Here is an 18,836-nt window from a genome sequence, read left to right on the forward strand (position 1 = left end):
GGAGCTTGCTGTGGCAGTCATCTGGGCCAGCCCTTGAGCAGATTTTTTAAGCTCTCTGTACCTTAGCCTTCTTAGCTACAAAGTGGGGCTAATTATAGTATTTACCCTATTGGGTAATTGTGAAGATTATATGAAAATGTGTATATGTGTGTGTGTGTGTGTGTGTGTGTGTGTGTGTGTGTGTGTGCTCATCACTGAAAGGAACGTGCAGGACAAGAAATACACTCTAGACTATATATTCATATATATATATGATAAGTTCATATATATGTGTGAATAATGATATATTCTCATATAATCTTCACAATTACCCAATGAAATAAGAACTGTAATTATATATATACAATATATATATAACATATATATATGCTAGAACAATACTTATTAAATAGTAAGCGTTATTGAAATTGTTAGCTGTTTTGAATAGCTTAAGTGTTTGCTATTATGATGCCTAAATCTGAAATGTTGACACTGCTCTCAAACGTAGGCATTTTTCACATGGTTCCACTTTGACATAATACATAGGTTGAGTCTTCCACTTAATGCCTCAGGATTTGTGGTGGATATTTTTATATGAGATTTTTTACATAAAATAGCTTCTTGTGCAACACTGCTTACTGAGAGAAAACAGGCTAACAGCCCTCAGCAGGGAAGGGCAATTAAAATGGATGCATTCATGTTCATACTTCTGCTTTAATGGCCAAACATTTGTTTGTGTGTGGTAAGACTGCTGTCTTGATTAAGGATATTAGTGACTACAAATAAATGATAATCTGTTTGGCCATCTCAGGTAGATGTTTACACATCTTAAAGTTTTTTTGTTTTTTGGGTTTTTTTTTTTGGCTGTGTTGGGTCTTCGTTGCTGCACACAGGCTTTCTCTGGTTGCAGCGAGCAGGGGCTACTCTTCGTTGTGGTGCTTGGGCTTCTCATTGCAATGGCTTCTCTTTGTTGTGGAGCACGGGCCCTAGGCACACAGGCTTCAGTAGTTGTGGCCCACGGGCTCAGTAGTTGTGGCTCGCGGGCTCTAGAGCGCAGCCTCAGTAGTTGTGGCACACGGGCTTAGTTGCTCCGCAGCATGTGGGATCTTCCCGGACCAGGGCTCCAACCCATGTCCCCTGCATTGGGAGGCGGATTCTTAACCACTGCACCACCAGGGAAGCCCTACACATCTTGAAGTTTGTAGTAGGAAACAAAGCCGAGACCACACTGTCACCAATACCCATAACCAACTGATAAATTCTCTCTTGAAACAGCACATTATTCTCCAACATAGTACAAATATAAGCAGAAACCTGGTTCTAGAAATTTCTTGATATTTATGTTTGCTGTAGACTGTAGCCAGTAGAGCACCACTGACCATGTACCTATCAGAATTTGTCTTGAGAAATTATACATTTGTATTTTAATCAAACAATAAGATACAAAAACTATAAACTTTTATTCCCACTTCAGAAAGACCTAAAAAACAAACTAATGATAGTTTTCCAAAGTCAGAAAAAAACTGAGGATTTAGTTTTTTGGTTTTCTTTTTCTCTTTTGCTTAAGCTTGGTATTGTCACGTTAGATGTTAAGGTTTTCCCAAATAACTGATAATAAAAGTTTTATTGCTACTCTCACTATACCATGGTTTATTTCCATCACTTTACTTATGTCTTTATTCTGTGCGACCATTTGCTGCCCCCTTTCTAATACTTCTGTTTCTATAGCAACCAGGCCATTTGTATGGATGCCGAATCATGGCAAAGTCACAACAAATATAATAAAAGTCCCTTTGCCGTATTGGTGATGAGTTGAGGCCAGAGCCTGCAGAACAGAAAAAATTCTTACATATGTTTCTAATACAAAGGAAAGACATGGTCAGAAAAGAATGAAATCTTCTCACATAAATATTAAAACATTCTGTGTCATTGACCAAAGGGGAAAATACAGGAAGTCTGTAACAACGTGTTACAAGGATTAAAAGAGTAAAGTGCCATGTTTGTGTCACAGGGAAAATGATAAGTACCCCCTGCACTAGGCTTCCAGGAGTGTCACAAAGCCCTGGGAGGGTGGCAGAGCCATGTCACAGAGGGAGCCCTCTTGTCACCTCTTCCGGATTCTTACTGACCTTTCCCCCACGGCCTGAGCTGCCCCTTTTTCTGCCACGGAGGCCAAGGCCCCTTCCAGAACCCCATCATCCCCCGTGATGGCAGGGCATGACTGAGCAGTGGGTCTGGCTAGTTCCCCCTGCTTCCTGCTCCAGTACACAGAGCCAGTGTAGACGCTTGCCTGTTCCCAGTCTGCCTGAATTGCAGAAAAGGGTAGAACTTAGAACACATTCTCAGAATAATCTTTGCCTCTTCTGTGGTTATCACTTACTACTAGGGAGGGCACCATTGAAAAGAGCTGAAAGGAAGAGAGTGAAAATAACCGAACAATTTTTGTCCCTTCCACCAGCCCCTGAAAAAAAGAACATAAGACAAAGCTCATGGTAAGCTTTTATAAATGACCATGCAGGGAGCCCTCGAAGGGGACAGCTTAAGAGCTGCCTCCACCCCCATTTGGAGAAGAGAGCTGTTAGCCACTCCCACTGTCTCCTGAGCTGGATCACGTGATACACAATGTGCCGAGTCCACAGCAGGCGGACTCTAATGTGGGAAACTTTAGTGAGAGACAGGTCTTCAGTTACCGGATCCAAGAATGGCAAACACAATACATCAATAAATCTTTGATACCTACGTGGCAGGGGAGGTACCATGATCATGAAGGTGGTTTTCCCAGGGCGAGTCTCATCCTTTGTACTCTGGATGCGCTGACCCCTGCAATTTCCCCAAATGAGGGACATTCGACTGCATAATTTGCGTTAGCGGGGGCCTGTGTTCGCACTTTCACTTGTTTTAAAAAAAAATCTTTGAGGTCCATTTCTCTATATACTTTTTAAATGCTTTTCATATCTGACAGTAAATCTCATAGCCATCTAAATTAAGGAAACATTTGGCAGATTTTTAAACTTTAGGATCTAACCAGTTGTCTTTGGCCTCCCCTCCCTTTCTTACACTAGGAAAGACAAGAATTGACAAAAACACAGGGTCATCTTCTGCAGAACCCTCCAAATGGGAGTGAGAACAGGACAGAGCAGATGCAAATCCTGAGCACAACCTTGGCACACACCAGTTAGCAGTATTCAAACAGCATGTCAGCAATGTAGTCTTTTCCATCTTCACCTATGAGTAGAAACAGGCAGACCTCAGGCCAGAACTAGTACCTTGCAGGAGTATTTGCTGCTGGAGAGAGAGAATGCTTTATACAGCTGTTTAAACTACAGGGTTATAATTCATACATCACCTTTATTTTCTTCTGCTGGTTGACCACATTAGTGAAGCAGGATAATCAAGCTCATCTTTTTCTCCTCCAAGTAACATTGGTTGTTTTTTCTTCTGGCCCATCATCTTTAAATCTTCAATTTATCTTTTTCATCTCTGGTAGTAATTTTCAAGACTTTAGTATGTGTGAGTAATCAGTACATTGAATTTCCAGTGAAATTTTACTGTTTCAAAGAACAGATTCTAGTATGTCAGAGGACTTTTAGAGGTAATGGTATCCTAGATTATTTAATATCATCCTATATTCTTCGTAAAATTGTAAAACCAATGTTTAATATATTCTAATTCTAAATTAAATGTCCTAATAATCTCTATCACTTCAACTTGCCTCCAGACAGAGGTTATGAATTTAATGATACCCATAGTGAATTTCTATTTCAAAACCTTCTAGAGAATGAAATTCCTCAACTGTCTTCTCTAACTGTTCCTGAAAAATATAGCAAGTGTCTTCTTTGAGAAAGTCTTTACTATATCTAAACTAATTCCCCCTATTACTATTAAATTACTATTCCTTCTTGATTTTTTCTTAGTGGTAATAGTAATCGGCTGACTTAACAATTCAAAAATAATGTTTAACTCCAAATGAGTAGTCCAAAAACCTATACCAAATTGGGATCGCAATGGAAAAAAATATTAATGTGAACCTATAGAAAGTTCCATAGAAAGTAAAGTATTCCTGTTGAAGTCCAAAAAGTAAGAAGACAAGGTGCCAGTCATCTGCCAAATAGGTGATGTTCTAATATTATATTCCCACCTGCCATGAGTACTAACTGGAAAGAAATGCAACTCTCCAGATCCTTACTGACAGGAAATGGTATTTTCTACTGGTTTTGTGGCCATTAGTAACAAAATGTATGGTCTGGAGAGCAATCAAAGTACAGCTGATATCAACAAAGGCACACTAGAAAATATGATCTGAATTAATATTTGATAGTTTATGTGTCAGATCTTGGAATTGTGGGCCACCATCTGTAAAAAAGTTTAGGGTTGGAGGCTACTTTCATCCCCTAATACAGGCTACTTTAACCTCATTGACATTAATTCTGCTGGGAAAGGACAATGATGGTGCTTCTTAAGAAGTAGATTTTCCTCACTCCTACTGGAGAAATGATCCATCTCACCATCCTCTGCCATGTCAGCTTCAGTGCTGGAATGATCTACATGGTAGAAAAATTAGGGTCCCAAAGAACAACATCTAATTCCTTGACTCAGCAGAATCTATATCAAGTGTTGGTTCCAAAAAAGGAAAGTGTTGATATTACAAAACTGGATTCATTCCTCATGTGTTTAGCCTTCATGGAATGTTGCAGGCACTGGAATTTCAGAGAGGAAAAGATCTGGTTCCAATCTTTAAAGAACTCAGGGTCAAGTGGAGAGACAGGCCGGCAAATAAAAACCTGATAAATGCTGAACTAGGACCATGTATTAGAAAAGTGGAAATGTAGAGAAGTAAATATCTAATTCTGTCTGGATAAGGCAAGGGACGGGACATTAAAAACCCAAGGGGGGTACTTCCCTGGTGGTGCAGTGGATAAGACTCCGCGTGCCCGATGCAGGGGGTCCGGGTTCGATCCCTAGTCAGGGAACTAGATCCCACCTGCATGCCACAACTAAGAGTTCGAATGCCACAACTAAGGAGCCCCATGCCACAACTAAGGAGCCCACTTGCTGCAACTAAGGAACCCATGGCTGCAACTAAGGAGCCCACCTGCCGCAACTAAGACCCAGTGCAACCAAATAAATAAATATCAAAAAAAAAACAAGGGAAGGGCTAAAGTGGCAGAGGGCACAGCACATACAGAGGTACAGAGGCATGAGAGCAGGCCTGGAGAACATGACTCAGGAACAGAACATAAGGGAACATGAGACTGGATGGGCAGGAGAAAATGAACTTATGAAGGATCCTGCATAGTCTGCTAGAATTGAAGATTTTGTTCTCTAGGAAATCGGGAGCCCTTAAAAGATTCTAAACTTGGGGGTGACCTTTGCCTAGTAGAAAAGCCCCTTGGGAGCAATTTGGAGCTGTTAGCAAAAGATAAGGGGCAAGGACACTGGTTGGAAGCCTATGTAGTAATCTCTACTAGCAGTGATGAGGCTGTGCTCTAGGGGAGTAGAGAAGTTGGGGCTTCATCTTAAACAAAGTTAATCTGGCAATAATATGCAGAAAGCACTGGACATGAGGGGACCCAGAAACAGGTATATTAGAATAATTGGAATAATGAATGCAATGAAAGTAATGAGAGCCTGAATTAAGGCATTGGCGATACGAAGGGAAAAGAGGATTTATACAAGATATATTTTAGTCATCATCCTGGAAGAACTTAGCAACTGATTGGATTTAAGACAATGAGGAGTTGTGAGTCAAAGGTTCTTTGAGATTTCAAGCCTGGAGGACTATCAACATGATGGTCCCATTCGTAGAAATAGTGGTGGCCATGAGAAAGAGAAGATGATTAACTCAATCTGAAGATGTTGAGTTTGAGGAGTCAATGAGACATCCTTGTGGATGGGACATCAAGGAAATTCATCACTGGAGCTTGAGAGAGTCTAGAGAGGGAGACACGAGAAGATACATGAGAGGTCATATTACAAGTGCATTGGAAGTGAATGGGGGAAAGAATGAGAGTAGAAAACGCTTAGGACAGAACCGTGGTCAGCTCTATGTTTGGAGTGCAGAAGGCAAAGGAAGTGGTAAGGGCTGGAAAAGTAAGAAACTAAGAACAAAGCTTCATCAAAACTAAGAGAGGAACTTCAGGAAGAAAGGGATAGTTCCCAAAGCCAGTTGCTGCAGAGTGGTTAGAGAGGATGAGGCCATTGTTTTTGGCAATCAGGAAGTCATCCGTGAGAGTGGTTACAGTAAAGGGTGAAGGGAGAAGTCAATTTTAAACAGTTTGGGAATCAGTACAAATCTATAGAGAAAGGTCAGAAAGCTAGGGGAGTGAGTAGGAAAGTTAGGAAAAATGTCAAGAGAGAAGTTTTTATGGCACAAAATCACAGAGGGAGTGGAAAGGGAGGGATAGTATCAAAAATAATGAAAGGAAGAATTAGCCTTGTACATCCTCCTGAAATGGGGGTGGAGGGGGAGAACACATGATGATACTGAGAAACTGAGGTTGAGAAACATGTTGTTTAAGGAATTCTTGTCAAATGGCTGGAGTTTTTCAGTCTTGTAGGAAAGGAAGTAAAGTTTGACCCTTAAAAGAATAGAAATGTTTGTGAAAAATCCCATGAGGAATCAAATAAGGTGCCAAAATATCACACCACAAAAGATTCCAGGGCCCCACAGAGAATAATGTGAATTCGTCATGACTTTCCGTAGCACCCTTCAGCAACTCAGTAACAGCAGTGGAGTGACTGGCTATTACCAAAGAGTATGGTGTATGAGAGTAGACAAAGTCACATGAGGTGTAAGAATACTAGCAGAGGCATCATTGAAATGGTCACCGGAGGTCCAGGTGGAGTGTGGAGGAAAATGACGTTAGAAAAGGCAACGAGCTGGTAACCGACTATACTGCTGAACTGAATGAATACGCATTTTCAGGACTCTAATGGAAAACTGATGAACTTATAAAAGTGCTAACAAAAGATCAAGATGAAAAAAAAAATTAATTACCTGGGACTGAGTGAACTGATGAGGATGATTATAATTTTTGTGACCTTCTGTTTGAATTTAAAAAAAAAAGCAACGAGGAAAGATGATGGCTTGCAAACCAGGTTCTCACGTGAGGGAGGCAGAGGCTTCTGGAGTGTTCTGCTCCTACCTCACTACCTGCAGTAGCTGTGTTTTTATCTGGAATACAAGGGCATCTCTTACGTGCTTTCATATGAAGGGGGGGAAATATCTGTTGCCAAAAATATTGTTTGAAAGCCATTAGACTAGGAGACAAGTGAGAGAAAATGGGACTAGACGTCCTAAAGAGGAGAAAGTCAGATCGTAGGGACTTGGGAAGATGGCTCATAAGGACGTGTGATCAATAAGGAGGATTCAGATATTGAGATCCTGGAGCTCTATCCACTCTGAAGGAAGAGGGGGTCCAGCATCGGGGTCTGCTGGCAGAGAATGGAGGAGGATGGAACTGCTAGTAACTGGCATTGAGAGCGAGGAAGAACCGTCAAGCCAGCATGTTAGGAGATTACGGCCATGATGTCAAAGGTGCTGAGGATAACGAAGGGTTAGAGGAGGTAGGTTAAGAGCCAAGTCCTGAAGTCAGTGAGGAAATGGAGGGACTTTGCAAAAACAGAAAACTATGGGTTTGAAGATGAGACAAAGCAGAAATAAATACAGAATATGGAACTTGAAATAGGAGTGATTTGAGATAAACAGCACTGCATACGGGGAGCAAGGAGTATTCTAAACCCTTCTCTCTCCTTGCCCCAGGCAGGGAGCGTGAGGGAAAATACCTTCTGGTTGGAGAGGGTCCTGAGGTGTATGGTGTCATCAGGTTTCAGTTGGAGGAAGGAGGCCAGAGACCTTTATTGGAGGAAGTGGCAGTCAAGTGCAGGACCCTACAGGCAGAGAGCTTGCTCACAGAGAGCAAAGGAGGCCCGGGTGCCAGTGAGCAGCGCTGAGAGGAAGGCATTCCAGGAGGATGCTTTTTCACGACCTAGGCTGGGAATGGGAACAAGACAGCTGTGCGCCTGGGGGCTTGGATGAATATCAGAGAAATGAATGAAATAAGAGATGACAAGACAGGCTGGCGAGCCAGTGGGAAAGAACAAGAGCTGAAGAGACCAAATTTGCAGGTAGGAGGAATGTAGGGTTTAAAGGACTCCATTGTGCCAACCCAGCGCCACGTTAAGGCTGACGACCAGCCCATCCTCATCACCCCAGGAGCCAGACTTAGATCAGTTGTTTCTTCAAAACTGAAGGTCAAGTTGTTTGTAAAAAGCTGGAACCTTGGGCTTCCCTGGTGGCGCAGTGGTTGAGAACCTGCCTGCCAATGCAGGGGACACAGGTTCGAGCCCTGGTCTGGGAAGATCCCACATGCTGCGGAGCAACTAGGCCCATGAGCCACAACTACTGAACCTGCGCATCTGGAGCCTGTGCTCCGCAACAAGAGAGGCCACAATAGTGAGAGGCCCGCGCGCCGCGATGAAGAGTGGCCCCCTCTCGCCGCAAGTAGAGAAAGCCGTCGCACAGAAACAAAGACCCAACACAGCCAAAAATAAATAAATAAATTTATACTTAAAAAAAAAAAAAAAAAGCTGGAACCTTAGGTACAAATGGCTAAAGTGGGGGGGAAACACATTAGACCAGTTAAGCCCAACCCCCATTTTCCTAGATAGGAAGGAGATAAATGACTTACCCCAAGGTCACCCAACTGGTTGCTTAGTGCTTGAGCCAGGACTTGACCCCAGGTACCCTGACCCCAAGACCATCCTCTTCCTACAGCTCCCACGACTGTCCCTGAGGAGGGGGCTACACTGATGCTGTGACTTTGATGTGACGAATATTGGGAGACTCGTCTATCCTGTTCAGCTCTGGTGAAACTTTTTATGCTAAAAGACCAAAACCTCACATCCCACCACTGCCAATGAGCTTTTCTTCCGGAGACATGATTTGTTTCAGAAACGCTGGCATTCCTGGTGCCCGTTCCAATCTAAAGTCATTTCTTGTGTGTGTGTTTGTTCCTCTAGTGTCATTAGCCTCCAGTACGGTGGGCTTGGCTGGGCAGGTTGTTCACACAGAAACCACAGAGGTTGTGCTCACAGCAGATGCTGTCACAGGATTTGGGATTCAGCTGCAGGGCAGTGTGTTTGCCACAGAGACCCTCTCCTCTCCACCTCTGATTTCCTATATTGAAGCTGACAGCCCGGCAGAGAGGTGAGACATTTTCCTTCACGGCATCGTTGTCTGCCCTGCATTTCTCGCTGGCTATCTTTGACTAGCTAATAAATTATGGAACAGTGCTCAATGCAGGAAATGCAAGACGTGATGAACTCTGTTCTGACAATAAAATTTTATGTTCTTGATCAGGTTTGAGAAAGAATAGCGAGCATGAGTGCCTTTAGCAGATTTTTGGCCATTGGCGACTAGAGGCTAAATTAATTAAAAAGGAAAAATAAAATCTCTGAAGTCCAAACTTAATAATTTCTCTGCCATGGGGGAATGCACATTCATCATTACTATATATTGGTTCAGATCAGATTATAACAATACCATGGTGCTGAATTATTAATTACTTTTCTGGGATATTTCAAGATTCCCTTGCTCACATTTGTAGCCATGAAGTGCAAGATTGTAGGACATTGCATATAACCGAATCACTTTGCCGTACACCTGAAACTAGCACAATATTGTAAATCAACTACACTTTTATTAAAAAAAAAAAAAAAAAAGGAATGTAGGATATTGCAGTTGACCTAATAGGATGCCCACAACATTAAATAAATAACACCAAATGCTATTTGCCAGGATCTTGGCAACTTCAACTGGATAATTATTTACTCTATCTATGACCTGTAATGTGTGGTTCTAAATTCAGATGTGGGGTGCTACAGATTGGAGACAGAGTGCTGGCCATTAATGGAATTCCAACTGAAGACAGCACCTTTGAGGAAGCCAGTCAGCTGCTCCGAGACTCTTCAATCACAAGCAAGGTCACACTGGAAATTGAGTTCGATGTTGCAGGTATGATCATATAATCTCAAGTCAGCTGCGGAGTCAGGAGTGAACTGCATGTGAATTATGTGGATTATGTGGCAGGGGATGGGGGAGGAACGACAAATTGTTTTTATATAACGAACGTGTTTTTGTTTCGGAGGTTCAAGGTGTCATTTTGAATTGAGCATTGCTTTTGTATTATTCTTTAAAATGTCACCACAAGAACAACGGAAAATAAATGTGACAAAATGAATAAGTAATAGCTGCTATAAACGTGATTTAAAAAAATCGTGTAGCCTTTATTCTTCCTGAGTTTTCCCATATATGCTAGAGAAACCATATTCTTCAGTCACAGGGACAAGAAATGCCTCTCTTTGACTCTTCCCACTGCAGAAAAAAATATGAAAGTTCTGTGGGGAACAATGAAAATTCATTGGGTGGATTTATTCAAGCCCAGTAGGTAAATATTTGGTCTCTAGTGTTAAAGAGAAGTCGCACCAGACACTTGTTAAAAATGACAAGGGAGACTTTATTCAAGACTATTTCAATAGCGATCAAGACTTGAAATAGGAAAGAGAGATTCGACTCAGCGTCAAAAACAGCAAGTGCATTTGTATGACTTAAGTTTGGCCATGGAAGGAGTCCCTGTCAGTAGCTAATAGGTGTACAGGTTTTAGAGATCGGTGCTAGTTCCCATTTAAGAAAGTTGTCTTCTCTTAGTGAAATACTATCTCACAGACCCAATAACCTTTACCAATCAATAAAGATATGCTTTTGGACATAGGGATCACATTATCCCAACAAATATTTGCTGAATGTTTACTGTGGGCCAGTTACTATTCTATACAATGGAGATGCAGCAGTGGACAGGAGAGGGAAAAAAAAAAATCCCTGTCTTCATGAAGCTGATATTATAGCAGTACAGAAAGTTAATTTAAAAATTAGTAAATATAAATTTAGGCAGTAATAGTGCTCTGAGGAAAATAAAGCAGAATGGGGGTTAGAGAATGACTGTAGGGTTTTTTTTTTCCATAGGATAACTCTCTAAGGAAGAGACATTTCAGCAGAGATTTAAAGGTTGAGAAGGAGCCAGCCATGTCAGAATCTGGGAGGAGAGCATTCCAGGAAGAGGAAGCAACCAGTGTAATAAGCTTGGTGGATTTGAGAAACAGCAAAAAGGGCTCTTGCTGGAGCATATAAGGGAGCTGGGGATAGGAGTCAGGTTTGGCTTTGGAGGTGGGGTGGGAGAGGTTGGAACAGGCCAGTGCAGTGCCTTGGTACAATTTTATATTATATAAATGTAACGAAGTCATGGAGCATGTTATGGAGGGGAGTGAGATAACCTGATGGATGTTTTGGAGAGATCCTTATGAAGTATAGGGGGGACAGTAGCAAAATTAGAAAAAAACAGAAGGTTGTAGCAGAAGATTGGTGGCTTGGACAAAGTGGTAGTGCTAGAGATGGTGACAGAGAGTGAAGTTTAGGATGTGGCTTGAAGCAGAGCTAACATAACTTGCTTATGGGTCGGATATGGAAGATGAGAGAAAGGGAAGATCATAATGATCCTGAGTTATGAAGGTGAGTGGTTGAGCAGATAGCGATATCTTTAACTGAGAAGAAGACTTGAAGCGTAGAAATTTGGGGATAACAAAAAGAGTTCTGTTTTAAACATGAGTAGGCAAATCCACTGTCAATACTAGGGAAAAAAGGACAAGTACATCCATTCCTTACTCAAAAGACTGTTCCCAAGTACCAGCTACTAAGTGCTAGGCGCTGCGCTATGTTCAGATCATTGAAAGAAAGAATAGAAAGGATCGACATCTTCAAGGACTTTGTATCCAATTAGACACAAGAACTGCTGAAAGATAAGAATAGACTTGCTGAAAGTGTGTTGCCACTGGAATGCAGAAGGAAGTGCCCAGGAGACTGCAGGCTACCTCCTGGAGCCTGGGATTGGGGTCTCTGCTGGAGAGCAGGACTGAGGAGTGACCAACACGGTGGTGATGGTTAAAGTCATGGAATAAAGGACACCACTAGGGAAAGAGTAGTGTTAAGAAGGGGACTGAGGAGGGGACTTTGCCTGAGGAATACTAAGATTTAAAGGGAAAGGACACTAGTAAAGGAGACGATGAAGATGCTATAGGAGAAGTGGGAGGAGAACCAAAACTCTTTGGAAGCCAAAGCAAGAGTTTCAAGGCAAAAGTCACCATCAATAGCATAAAAGTGCTGTGGAGAATTCAAGTAAGAAAGGCAGGAAAGGAAATGTCCACTGGATTCGGCAATTAGGAAGAAAGACATCGTAGAGAAGTTTCAAGGAACTGGGGGACAGAAGTCAGGTTGCAGGGAGCTGAGGGGTGAGGGAAGAAAGTGTGGAGAAGTACAGACAAGCTGTGCTTTTGTCTGCCAAGGGGTTTTGGAAGACAGTTTGGCAGGAAAAATGCAGGGAATAGATGAAAAGGACTGGAGGCCACCATGGGCTCCTCTTTTGAGAACTTCTGCAACATTTAGTTACATACTCGGTGCACTGTTTTATACTGTACTATCTTCTTTTTCTTTTTAATTTATTTATTTTTTTATTTATTTTTGGCTGCGTTGGGTCTTTGTTGCTGTGCACGGGCTTTCTCTAGTTGCGGTGAGCGGGGGCTACTCTTCGTTGCGGTGCGTGGGCTTCTCATCGCGGTGGCTTCTCTTGTTGCGGAGCACGGGCCTAGGCGGGCGGGCTCAGTAGTTGTGGCTCATGGGCTCTAGAGCGCAGGCTCAGTAGTTGTGGCTCATGGGCTTAGTTGCTCTGAGGCATGTGGGATCTTCCCAGATCAGGGCTCCAACCCGTGTCCCCTGCATTGGCAGGCGGATTCTTAACTACTGCGCCGCCAGGGAAGTCCTATACCACCCTATCTTCTAATCAGTGGTTCTTAACCAAGGTCAGTTTTGCCCCAGAGGACATTTGGCAGTGTCAAGACATTTAGCTATAGATGAAAGGAGATGGGACAGCAGATAGAAGGGGATTCCGCATTCAGAGAGGTGTTATTTTGTTTGGTTAAGACTAGAGAGATTTGAGCATGTTTGGGGCCTGAAATAAAAGAGAGAGAAAAGAGATAATTGGTAGATACGGGTTTCCAAAGGGATGAGAAGGGAAGTTATCTAGAACATAGGTAGATAACTTGTCTTAGACAGAAACTAGAAGACCTCTCCCTAGGAGTCTGAAGAGAAAGATGTGAGAATATAATTACATTTTTAGCTGTGTTTAGGAAGATAATGTAAGAACTGTCAAACAAGGGTGAAAGGGTCCGCACCTTGGGGAGCTGAAAAGGATGATGAAGGTTTAGAATAGCTAATGGGGAAATGAATGAGATAACCAACCAGACTCATGTAAAGGGATTTTCAAGACCAAGCAGAGTCCAGAAGCTCTAAGTCTATAGCAGCATCAACCTGCATGGTCAAGTGGTTTTTTGTCAGGAGACCTCAACCGCCGAAGAATAAATGCAAAGACAGTAGATGATTAGATTGATCCAGAGACTGAGATTTCCAGAGAAGTTTCAAAGAAGGAGCGTGTAAGTCATAGAGGTTCAAATCGTTGCAGGAAGAGCAGAGGAGTGATTATGATAATAGCATCAAAATTATCATGATATTTATCAAATGCTTACTCTATGGCATGTTACTTTTCTAAGCCCTGCCTGTGCATTAGCTCATTTAGTCCTTAAAACAGCAATGGAGAAAGTTACTATTATTATGTCCCCAGAAAACGGCGATTCACGTTAATGGTAGGGCTGGCTCCAAAGGCCACACTCTAAGCACGACGCATACTGCCTGTGCTTGAAAGAATCTAGGTTAGAGAGGGACGGAAATCAATAAAGGATCAGCATGAGAGACCAAAAGGAAAGGGAGCAGTTAAGGAACTAGGAGTCTTCAGGAAGGAAAATGGGGGGCGTGAGAGGAAGGGGATAGAAGGCTAGCAGCCAGGAGACTGAGGTCAAAGTGGCATATTAGAGTTTAAGATTTCAGAGGTCAAGTAAGCCTCAGGGTAGTGAGCTGCCGAAGTGAAGCGGAGTGGACGCAAGTATCATTCAACCAGAGGTCTGGGAGTGGGGGCTGCAGAGTGATGGGAGGAACACCCACATGGTGAACTCTCTCAGGAGGAGGGCAGGACTTGGAATGAGGAGGGAGTATGAACTAGCTGCTCCCGACATGCACAATCCCATCAAAGTCTCTCTGCAGTTGCTGTTCCCTCTGCCTGGGCAGCTCTTCCCCAGCATGTCTGGGTGGTTTGCTCACTTCGTTCAGATCTTTGCTCAGATTGCTCCAAGAAGCCTTCCACGACATCTATCACTGTCTGTCCCCTTGCCCAGATTTATAGCTCTTCTTATCCCTTCTTATGCCATGATGTTATGGGGTATATTTATCTGTTTATTGTCTTGTCTTCTCCAGTAGGAAAATCTATGATGTCAGGGATTCTGTGCCTTTTGTTCAAGAATGTACCCCAGCACCCAGAATAGTGCTTGGAATACAGGAGGCTGTCGGCCAATACTTGGTGAATGAATGAATGAAGTACAATTGGCTTGAAGTACAGAATAGCGCTTGGAATACAGGAGGCTCTCAGCCAATACTTGGTGAATGAATGAATGCAGTACAGTTGGCACTCCCGAGGGACTAAGATCAGGAACTTCAATTGGCACCAAGAATTGATTTCATACCCATTGCTTCTCTGAGGTTCCTGGTCTCTTGGTGCTGCTTGTTTCTTCACATCTGCTCCCTTTGTCCCTGGACAAGTTTTCTCTGACTTCTGACTGTACATGATCGCCCTATCCTTGCTAACATGCCCAGCCAGGACCAGCCATCTTTAACTTCTAATTCCCAAGAAAAAGCATCTAATTGGCCCAACTTAGGTGTGGCATCTTCCCCTTCCCGTCAGCTGTGGCCAAGCAGAAGCCAGTAAAAGACCTTAGAAGGATCAGTCAGATGGCACTGAGGGAATACCTTTCAAAGAAGGCTGTCCAGTGGTCCCAGAATGTACTTATAATTGTAGAACATTCATGGCGGGAGGACTATTATAATCCAATACCTTCATTTATTTATGAATGGGAAAACTGAGGTTCAGGTGGGGAAACTCAAGGTCATACAGCAAAGTGAATGGTAGATCCCGGCTCAGTTGACTTGCATCTGTCTTTTCCATATCGTATTACACTCCCTCTTCAAAACGATATTAGGGTTCCCAGCGTGAAACAGCAGGATTTCTGAGCCTCTGCCCTACTGACATTGTTTGTTGAGGGGGGGTGTCTATCCTGTGCACTGTAGGATCTTGAGCAGCATCTACTCACTACGTTCCAGTAGTGGAATGGCCAGCACAATTGACCTCCTCCATAGCAGTGTCTACTAAGTATTTACTTGTGCTATACATGCATTTTTATTTTATGTGTATCACTCCTAATTGTCTGGATATGAACCACCATTCATTTCCAGTTCTTCCTCAGAAATATATTATACCCAGACACTAATTCTCAAACTATTGTATCTTAGAGATTACCTATCTCTATTTTATAAACATTCTAAGTGACACAGACAGTGGTTAAAAAGCTTGACAGTGAGTACACTTTTGCCTAAATCTCTCTTTTTACATGGGTACCACTGTCCAAATTGTAGTAATGTTAAAGGGATTTTTCTTACGCTGAAGTTACTTATAACCCCATCATTCTAATAAAAGTTTATTTTTTTTATATTTCTTTACCAAAGTCCTTTACCATACATATAATTTTGTAAAGCTATAATCATAACATATGCACAGTTTACATTCTGCCTTTTTCAGTACTGTCTTTTAAATACCAGTGTACAATATCATGAATACTTAAAGTTTCTACTTTAATGCTGAAGTTACTTTGTTGGAAAAAATACAGCTTTGTCCTGGCAAGAAGCCTCCGTGAAAAATCCTATCAAATGATGTTTGCCATCATTACTAGAATCCCCAGTGTTTTTCTCTGTGTGAGTGGGAGTTAAACATTTACATTTGCCCCCGTTATAATTCCTTAATTTTTTCAAATCTCACAAGGGTGTCCAGGTTGATGAATTGTGATGTGGTGGTTATCTTACTGTGCCAACAATGAATGCTTTGGGCAGAAAAAGCAGACCAGTTGGAAAGAAAGAGGGCTTTGTTTACCCAAATGTGTTTTTAATTACAGTATTAACAAAGATAAAGCAAAACCAGGGAAGCACAGAATAATCACATGGGAGTCTAAGAAAATAAATGTTCTGTTTACTTACTCTAAACCTGTTGTTTCTCCAAATATTGGACCTTCTTCCTCTTTATTAGTATTTCCTTAAGAAACCCCAAATTAAATGTGCCTTTAACAACCAAGTAATTGTATGGGGGGCAAAATTACCAAATAGAAAATAAATCATGTTGACATTTAAGATTAAAATGAAGCCACAGCTTGATCAAAGAGATTCATATGTTGATGTTTATTCATCATTATAAATATTTCAAATCTTATATAGTCAAAAGTGATCTATTACTGTTTTCCAGGAAGTGATAATGTCTCCTTCAGTGTCATTAACAATGTGTTAATCTTGGTCAAGATTCCCTACATTAAAAATGTAAAGCAAGGGCTTCCCTGGTGGCACAGTGGTTAAGAATCTGCCTGCCAGTGCAGGGGACATGGGTTCGAGCCCTGGTCCAGGAAGATCCCACGTGCCGCAGAGCAACTAAGCCCGTGCACCACAACTATTGAGCCTGCGCTCTAGAGCCCGCGAGCCACAACTACTGAGCCTGTGTGCCACAACTACTGAAGCCTGCGCGCCTAGAGCCTGTGCTCCGCAACAAGAGAAGCCACTGCAATGAGAAGCCCGCGCACTGCAACAGAGAGTAGCCCCGGCTCGCCACAACTAGAGAAAGCCCACAGGCAGCAAAGAAGACCCAATGCAGCCAAAAATAACAAATAAATAAAATAAATAAATTTTTTTTTAAATGTAAAGCAAAATGTTGCTATCGTAACTATTTTAGATCTGTGTTTTCCAGGCCCTTATGAATCAAAGACTCACTTGTATAGCATCTTGGGCAAGATGTCATATACATACGTGGATACACATATACATACATTATGCTCCCCTGCCCTTTCACAGAGAATGTTTTCGTAAAACAGATAACACTAAAACAAACATACATGAAATGAGTTCTCTAAATAGCAAAGCTGTTCCTCTAAAACTTCTAATACATTTACTTATGGACCACTTGGCATACTTCATCCAAGCAATGGAAAATTTATTCCTGCTACACTCACAAACATTGTATGGGGGCTTGCTGTTCGGCGCCCATCCCGTTTCCTCTACTGGATCAACGTGTTCATTAAGAGATCTTTCAGTTGCAAGCCACAGAAATGCACTCAAGCTAATTTAGACAGAAGAGAGGCATTTCCTGGAAGCACACTGGTGTTTCACAGCCTTTGAGGACAGGGAATAGGCAGCCCCTAAGAGCTAGACCCAGGGGCTGTCAAGGCTTACTGGCTCTCTCCAAGACCTCACACTCTCTCCTCAAGTACACTTGTTTCTTTCTGCCTACTCTCTGCAGCCTGGCTATTGGTGCATATGGGCCAAACTAGCCTCTTCCAAATACCCTCTCTGCCCCCAGTCTGCATGCTAATTCCAAATTCCGAAACTTTCTCTTTTGGTGGTGGGAAGGAGGTAGTAATTAGCCTTCACAAAAATCGGAAAAGAGATGAAAGGAAGGATTTGAGAGGTCTTTTAGAAGTAAATATTTGTGATACTTGGAGCACCTGAAGTAAGGAAGTAAAGCATACCAAGGTGGTTATTACTTAACCTCATTTCTCTTTTTCTGCCCCAATATATTAAAATTAGCCAGTCTTTTTGAAATCTACTGGGGGAAATAACTAATTTTATCTATCTCAAGTTCCGATTGGGAAATGGGAAGGATACAAATTCTTCATGAATAAATAAATAAATATATGTTGTTACTTCCTGGCACATCTTAGTTGAGTCTTAGTTGAGGACAACATCTGTCACACTCAAGGGGCCACACCTGACAGGACAGGAGAATTAAGAAGAGAGGGAGGAAGTGGGAGAAGGCGACAGATTCCCTCACGCCCCAGCGAAGTGAGGAAAGAACTGGGAAGAAGGAAGAGGCCAGAGGGGGCAGACTTGCCTTTACCCAGCAGCCCCGGCTGAAACCTACCAGGGCAGTTTGGGGAACCTTCTTTACAGATGACTTTCTAGAAGCCTGGAGGGCCCAGGAAAAGCAAAATTTTATTGTGTTCTCCAGTTTGTCTATGGCAGTTACTCTGAGTTGGAAGATCAGGTTCTGGTCTTATAAAAGGTTTACTGCCTAAATTCTTCATGGGCAAGTAGAAAAGGCCAGGAAGAGCAGGTTAAGGCAGATCAAGGAAGGAAGTACTCTGTTTCCATGAGGCCACCCCAACTTTCACCTCTGCTTTGCAGAGACTCAAAACGTGTTAAAAATGTGATTAACAAATTGGACTAGGGGCCTGAGGACCTAATAGTTCTGCCCACATCACAGCAGCTGTAGTTAATTCTTTGTGGCGGTTTGGGAGCTAGCTTGGCGCAAAATCAAGCAGAAAAAGTGGTTTCACTCCGCCATCCCACAAGCCTCCCCTTATGCTAATGTTTCCTTTGTTTCTTGCCAACCCTTCCCACCCCTTTCTAAAACCTTCAAGAAAGGATTATAGTCATTAGCTACTTAGTGTGAATAGATGTTATCTCTTCAGAGGATATTTCCATTTTAACCTTGTCTCGAATTGAAGGCCTCCCAGAGTGTTAGAGGAATTTTAAGAATATATTTAAGAATATGTAGCAATTCTTTTCTTTCTCAAATACTAGTCACGCCCTGGTAAAATCACAGTAGATCTAT

The 18,836-nt window shown here is 42.3% G+C and overlaps 1 protein-coding gene across 11 annotated transcripts in view; it reads left to right on the plus strand.

The window, feature by feature from the left end:
• The window catches only part of GRIP1 (glutamate receptor interacting protein 1), a 714,321-nt gene that overhangs the window by 619,516 nt on the left and 75,969 nt on the right, over positions 1 to 18,836 (plus strand). For all 11 annotated transcript variants that reach the window (XM_082422694.1, XM_082422693.1, XM_082422684.1 and 8 more), the window contains 2 exons: positions 9,001 to 9,187; positions 9,849 to 9,994. In XM_082422694.1, the coding sequence (XP_082278820.1) occupies positions 9,001 to 9,187; positions 9,849 to 9,994 (333 nt within the window). The remainder of the gene's footprint in view (positions 1 to 9,000; positions 9,188 to 9,848; positions 9,995 to 18,836) is intronic.

The sequence above is a fragment of the Balaenoptera physalus genome (genome assembly GCF_965194825.1).
Source record: "Balaenoptera physalus genome assembly, chromosome: 13".
NCBI lineage: Eukaryota > Metazoa > Chordata > Mammalia > Artiodactyla > Balaenopteridae > Balaenoptera > Balaenoptera physalus.